This window comes from Ammodytes marinus (genome assembly GCF_949987685.1).
Source record: "Ammodytes marinus genome assembly, chromosome: 2".
NCBI classification, from domain to species: Eukaryota; Metazoa; Chordata; class Actinopteri; order Uranoscopiformes; family Ammodytidae; genus Ammodytes; species Ammodytes marinus.
Window position 1 is genome coordinate 36,464,575 of NC_137231.1, and position 7,500 is coordinate 36,472,074.

Genomic DNA, 7,500 nt, shown 5'->3' on the forward strand with positions numbered 1-7,500 from the left:
GGCCATACAGATGTTTTGGTGCAAATTGCACTGAATTGTAGAACCATGTACAGATGCACAATCTGCAGCCAGATGTTCTTGCAGGTCTTTGGAGGTGATCTTTGGGTTGTGTGCAACCATTCTCACAATCCGCCGCATATGCCGCTCTTGTACTTTTCTTGGTCTGCTAGACCTGGGTTTAACTGCAACTGTGCCTGTGTCCTTCCATTCCCTGACAACGTTCCTTACAGTAGAAATTGACAATTGAAACGTTTGGGAAAGCTTCTTGTAGCCTTCCCCTAAACCATGACAATGAATAATCTTTGTTTTTCAGATCTTTTGGGAGCTGTTTTGATGATCCCATTCGGTTTCACTTCAGCAGAGAGTCAAAGAGAAGTGCAACTTGCATTTAGGCACCTAAAATACATTTTCTCATGATTAAACAGACAATTCTATGAGGTTCAAGGCTTAACAACATAATCCAACCAACTTTGCGTTTAAAGTCATCAGTTTTACATGCTGTTACAGGCATTAAAATCAACAAAACCACAAGGGTACCCATATTTTTGCACAGCCAGTTTTTCACATTTTATTTTATTTCATACAACCAAATACTGCTTTTCAAAAAATCTTTGTTTGGAAATCATCCCAGTACTTAGCTGTTCCTGGTAAATTAAAGACATACCACTTTTATCTTTTTTTTGTGAAAGCAGAGTCAATTATAATGCCGGCTGAGAGGGGTTCCCAAACTTTTTCATATGACTGTATATACACTCTGCAGTAAATTAAGTTATAAATGAGGGTGTTTTAAATATTTTGTTGGTCAGTTACTGTGTTTTAAGTGGATATTTTTACGATTAAGGCTTTTTCTTTAAATTGTGCATTATGTTTTAGCATATACAGGCAAAACAGAAATTATTCATACGCCTGGCAAATTTTTACTTAAAGTTACTTTTTTGAGAGAGAGAGAGAGAGAGAGATAGAGAGAGAGAGAGAGAGAGAGAGAGAGAGAGAGAGAGAGAGAGAGAGAGAGAGACAGAGAGAGAGAGAGAGAGAGAGAGAGAGCGAGAGAGAGAGAGAGAGAGAGCAGAGAGAGGGAGAGAGAGAGAGAGAGAGAGACAGAGAGGGAGAGAGAGAGAGAGAGAGAGAGAGAGAGAGGGAGGGAGAGAGACAGAGACAGAGAGAGAGAGAGAGAGAGAGGGAGAGAGAGAGAGAGAGAGACAGAGAGAGAGAGAGGGAGAGAGAGAGACAGAGAGAGAGAGAGAGGGAGAGAGAGAGAGAGACAGAGACAGAGAGACAGAGACAGAGAGACAGAGAGAGAGAGAGAGAGAGAGACAGAGAGAGAGAATGTACAAGAGGCATCATTGTGGAAAAATATAGTTTTCATCTTTTATTTACATTTGAACAAAAAGTGGCATGTCCAAAATGATGCTATAATTCTTTTACACTATAATGTCTCCAACAATGTCTTAAAGGAATACTTCACCCATACGGAAACGGCGTTCTATCATTACAAAATCACTATTATAATATAATGAATGAGGTTTTCTTCCCTCAGTCTTCCCTCAGTCTTCCCTTGGCCCAGCTGTCCTGCTAATCCTGACCCTTACTGTGATGTCACAAGAAGGAACTGTAGGGTTAGACAGTGAGACCATAAAACGCTCTTTCTGCCTTTTCTCAGGCTAGGATGAACCGATTTCTAAAATTTTTGCACATTTATACTACATAGGATCTCAGAGTTCAATACACCTTCATATTCCCACCAGGTGAAGTAGGCCTTTAAGGTGTTGCCTGTGTGTGGAGCACTTGAACTGTTTGCCTCTGTGCTCTTCAAAGTTGCTGTTTAAATAAAATTACTCACATTATGTTAAAGTAAACACAGAGCCTTACCACTTAAAATAATTGAGTTGCCAAGAATGATTATGGAAAGTTTAATTGATGTAAGTGGTTTATATATTTTTTTTTAAGAAGAAAATGTCTCATAAATCAGACAGTGAACAACATATGAACAAATCCTTCTGTAATAACCTTCAGAATAGTGCTGAGAATGATTATGGAAAGTTTAGTTGATGTAAGTGCTTTAGAAATTGAGATTTTTTGGTTTAGAGTATTGGAAAAAAAAACTAACATTGAGATAATGTCCGTTAAAGATGGTTGTATAGGAGAAATATACAGACGCAAACAGACAAGGTTTAGTCAAATAAACACCTGAATGTACATGTTGGACCTTTTGATTTATACTTGTATGAAAGAAGACATGTTATAGAAGAGAGGGAGAGAGAGGGAGAGAGGGAGAGAGTATGAAAGAAGACATGTTATGGAAGAGAGGGAGAGAGAGGGAGAGAGAGAGAGAGTATGAAAGAAGACATGTTATGGAAGATAGATAGGCCATAGAAAATAGGCAACAGCTTGAAAAACCACAAACAGTTTATTGACTGAGCCAGCTAGCTATCATAACAAAGGAACTATTTATTAAAATGTTTTTATGTCTGTTTATTTCCTTGACATTCAGGTTTGACTTTGTGCTCGTGTTTCAGTTTTTAAACACACACGTCTCTCTCTCACACACACACACACACACACACACACACACACACACACACACACACACACACACACACACACACACACACACACACACACACACACACACACACACACACACACACACACACACACGGTTTTTGTTTCCTTCTTGTTGCTATGAGACTCAGGTGACACCTTTCCGTTGCCAGGAAACATGAGCTAATCTAGAGTTAGCTCAGACAAGCTAACGAGATTACCGTTTATCTTTTGTCACAGCGAGTTAGTTAGTTAGTAAATTAATTAGGGAATTAATTGGTTAGTACGTTTGATTTCCGGCTTAGTACGTTAATTAATAAGTCAGTGAGTGAGTGAATTAAACTAGGAATCGACTATAGGAAGTTCAATAGCCTAATCCACCTGTTTGCTTACAACTAAATTTTTATTTTCCTCTTATAACCTGTTTAGAATTTGAATTATTTAAATGTTTTAACGCCGAATTAACGGGAAGATATGATTCAATAAGAGAAAACATTGATTGATACTGTATGTTTTACAGGAGTTTAACAATACGGCGAAGATTGTGTAAATAGCCGTATTTTGAATTGAGTCAGCGCTGGTTCGAATGACTCGATACGGGGTTTTTATCTCCCTCTTATAACCTGTTAGAAATGTTATTGTTTTAAATGTTTTTACGCCGAATTAAAAACAATATATGATATTATAAGAACACGCAATGATTGTTATTATTGATTAATGGGCCTTTTCTTTATCTACAATACGAAAATGTTCAGTTAAAACCAGAGCTATTCCTTGTAACGAATCAGACAGAACCCCATTCAAAAATCTGCTACTTTAAAATCGCTACAGACAATTAAAAACAATACAGTGCTGGCGATACGCTGAGTTTTTTTTTTAGTCCTATCACGTGTTGGAAGTAAGAATTGTCATGATTGTTTTAAGCCGAATTAACAATCAGACATGTTATCATAAGAAAAAATCTTGATTGTATACATAAGACTTATAGGAGTTTTAAGAAATAGAAGATTAGACCGTTATATTAAATCGAATCGAATCACACGGAACTTCATTCAAAAATCTGCTACTTTAAAGTCGCTTCACACAATGCAAATCACGCGACACTGAGTTTTCATTTCCCTCATATCACGTGTTAAAAGTATGAATTGTTAAATGTTTAAACGCCGAATTAACAACAAGATAATACACCATAAGGAAAAACATTATAATAGACTATACGAGTTATAGAAGTGTCACAATAAGGCGATCATGGTGTAAATAGACGTATTGTGAATGTAGGCTGGTGTTAAGGTTTTTTAAAAAGGGGAACAGTGGTACCTTTTACGTCCAGGGCCAAGGCTTTCCATGTGCTGGAGTATTGGATACAGTGTCCGCACCACGAGGAGTAAAACTGGACCAGCCACGCCGATGTAGAGTTAGTGAGTGTGGTCTTAATATTCCCACTTCCAAGGATAAACAGCGGGTCTTCCTCTGTGTACAAGCGGGCGGCAGCTGCCTCACAACCGGGCACAAGACACACGATAAGGGCCAACATCGCCTGGAGCCTTAGCCGATGCATAGCTGCCTTGGTTGTGGCCATGAGATTGAATATAAAAAGGTGTAAATCCTGGATGGAATAGCGCGCTGTCAGAGAATATTGTGGCCGAATAAGAGGAGGGAGACCTCGGGTGACATGAGAGACATGCCTCGGTAATGCAGCTCCAGTAACGGCGACGTGTGTTTTTACAGCAAAGAGAGGCAGAATGGATAGAGGAAAGAGGTCTCACTCCGACAGGAAAACAGAGAACCAAAGACAGTGAACACACACACACACACACACACACACACACACACACACACACACACACACACAATTCTTCTTCTTTTGTATTTGACGGCAGCTTGCATCCATTCGTCGCCGCCTCGTGGAATTTTTTTAACACGTACAATTTCCATTAGTAAAACATAAAATAAAATAAAGATAAAATTATCCCTTAATAATCCTACAGACAGTGGTGAAATTCTGGAGAACGCTTGTTGTCAAATAATGTTTTTGTGAGACTCGGTGAATATCTCCTCACGATCCACAACCTGTCTGTAAGCCTACTGTGCCTACAAGCTTCTAAAACAACATTCAAATAGGCTATATATTTGATCACACACTCAAACGAATAAATTCCATACATCCAAATGATTTAGATGAATTATTAGATTGTTGGGAAGTGATCAATCGCAGCATTTGTTTTTTTTTGGTCTTTCAAAAGGGCCCAGTTCTAATTTCACGATTTTATGTTTTTCTCAATTAATGAATAAAAAAAAAAATTGGGTTGTTTTTATTTTTATGTCGCCTACTGTCTGTGTGCGAGGGATAAGTTAAGGTAGTCATTGTACAGTCACCCATAGACATAGGCACCTGTACAACGACATTGGGAGTGCCAACTGAAGGTGCATTTAATTTTTTTTTATTTTTTATGATTGTTGATTTTGTTTTTTTAAACTCTGCCCTGTAAGGTGACCAGAGGGGTATACTACGAAGCGAGATTAAGGGCTGAGCGAGGTCTGTTGAGTCTAAAGCGGTCTAAAGCCAGAGTTTTCAGTATCACGAAAGGTGGCTCTCTTTCTACCTGGCTAGATCACCGTGGTAACAGAGGCTGCACGGCTAACCTGCTCAGACCAGTTTTTGTTTCAGAGTTTGAGCTTAAATTCGGCTCTTATAGAGCGCTGCCCTTCAAGGAAACTACACATTTAGAAATCCCGCGGACCTGACAATATTGTCTGAGCGCTACATCCTCACTGAGGAAGCTGTTACATCTAAATTTATTGATCAGTAGGCTAAGTTAATGAACGAAACGAAGCCGTGACATTAGGCTTACAGCAGAGTGAACTGTAACATCGCGCTGGGGCTTTTTGCCACATGCATACAGTTATTGAACATGTAAAATAGCCCACACCTATACTGTAGCCTATGCAGCGCCACTCTATGCTCTCCTCTCAAATGATTTTACCTGGCGATATACACACACTGGCTCTTAATAAAGCGTTCTATAAAATCACAGTTTGCAACATTATTTCACTGTGGGCTTTCTTTTCATAAGTAGCGATTACAGTTGGGACGTGACAGGTGACAGCTGTCACAGTTCGGACATCGTTGCAGACTCGCAGGTTAAGCTCCTAGATTCATATTTGTCCAGACTACAGGTTTTTTAATGTAGGCCTATTGGTATTTGTAAGATTCAAATAAAAGGCTAATAGTCTAAATCAAAATTGTATTCATTATGATGTGGCCCAAAACTAAATGATTTTCCATAGGCTATTCATTTTGAGACAGTGTCAGACTTAAATTACATTCTTAAGTGTGGGACTATAGGCGTAGTGCTATAAATATAGCAAAGTAGCCTATATATATATTAGGCTAAATGGTATAGTGTTTAAATCCGAGTTCAACGTTTCATTGTTTTATAATGTCACGTTACGCACTGCGAGAACGATCGGCAAGATAAATAAATAATTTCCATGCTGGCAGCATTCCACTCTCCTTAGCCTATTTGCAGTAATAGTTTTTTTCGGCTCTCTGTTTTCTGCTGTAATAATTCAGACTGACAAACTCTTCCTCTTGAATGAAGTTGGCGACACACTTTTGTTTTACTCAGCTGCTCACAATCAGTCCGTTTGTGTAAAGTTAGCGGCACAAGATCAGTCCAGTCTGTGCGGAAGCAGAGTCAAATGACGGCCAAACGCCCCCTCTCATGGGGACGCGCACAGAGCCTGAAGCTGAAACTCTCGTTCAACATAAGAGGTTGATAACTGCCTTCGTGATACCGGTTAGCTCTGAGCGAGGGTATGTGTTATGTTGAACCAGATCAAAAAAAGAGAGCCGGGCTCTGTTGAGTTTGCTTTGTAGTATACCCCTCATGAGTGCTATGAAAGGCGCCCTCAAATAAAATTAATTATTATTATTATTATTATTATTATTATTATTATTATTATTGTTATTATTATTATTATTATTATTATTATTATTATTATTATTATCATTATTATTATTATTATTACACAGAAAAAACAAACAATTTAGTTAAAAAAATTGTAAAAAAAAAAAAACACGGACATAACAAGAGAAACATTTAGAACATTTCATGATGCACGTTCATAAAAAAAATGTTGTATTGTAATAACGATTTTTATTAATTTATTTCATATATATTGTTTGATTAAATTATATTATTACTTTTTATTTATTTTTATCTAAAAAAAAATAATAATTGTTGTTTATAAAAGTTTAAAAAAGTAAAGTTGTATTTTTGACTTTGTAAATAAAAAAATAATAATAAAAATAAAAAAAATAATCACAAACCAACTTTTACTGTGAAACTTCCGGGTCGAGGTGGAATGTTTATGTTAGCGTCCTGTCTCTATAGCAACGGATCAGCTCGCCACCGCAGGACACAGAAAAACACAAACAGGTGATCGAATATTTATCAATTAACGATTTATTAACGTGTGTAAAGCAGCAGTGTGAGTATTTATCGGTTTATAGGCCTAGTATCTGCAAAAACCTGCTATTTTTTTCGAGTAAATGTTGAGATTTGTGTCTAGTTATCTTCCATAACATGTCTTTTTTCAAACTATTAGCCTAAATGAAAGGGCAAAAATGTAGGCAATACTTAGGTGTTTATTTGACTAAACCTTGTCTGTTTGCGTCTGTATATTTCTCCTGTACAACCATCTTTAACGGACATTATCTCAACATTATTTTTTTTTCTTCAATACTCTGAACCAAAAAATCTCAACTTCTAAAGCACTTACATCAACTAAACTTTCCATAATCATTCTCAGCACTATTCTGAAGGTTATTACAGAAGGATTTGTTCATACGTTGTTCACTGTCTGATTTATGAGACATTTTCTTCTTAAAAACATGATGAAAATGTTGAAATTGCATTACATAAGCCTAATATTTTTTGATTTATAAAATGAAAA

General features: G+C 37.2%; 1 protein-coding gene across 1 annotated transcript in view; it reads right to left on the reverse strand.

Annotated features, from left to right (window-relative positions):
* qsox2 (quiescin Q6 sulfhydryl oxidase 2) overlaps positions 1–4,167 on the reverse strand; it is a gene marked incomplete at its 3' end in the record, with an annotated part of 29,796 nt that extends 25,629 nt beyond the window's left edge. Inside the window, exon 1 of the mRNA XM_080036634.1 lies at positions 3,859–4,167. Coding sequence (XP_079892760.1) covers positions 3,859–4,120 — 262 coding nt within the window. The 5' untranslated portion in view covers positions 4,121–4,167. The remainder of the gene's footprint in view (positions 1–3,858) is intronic.
* Positions 4,168–7,500: the final 3,333 nt, after the last annotated feature.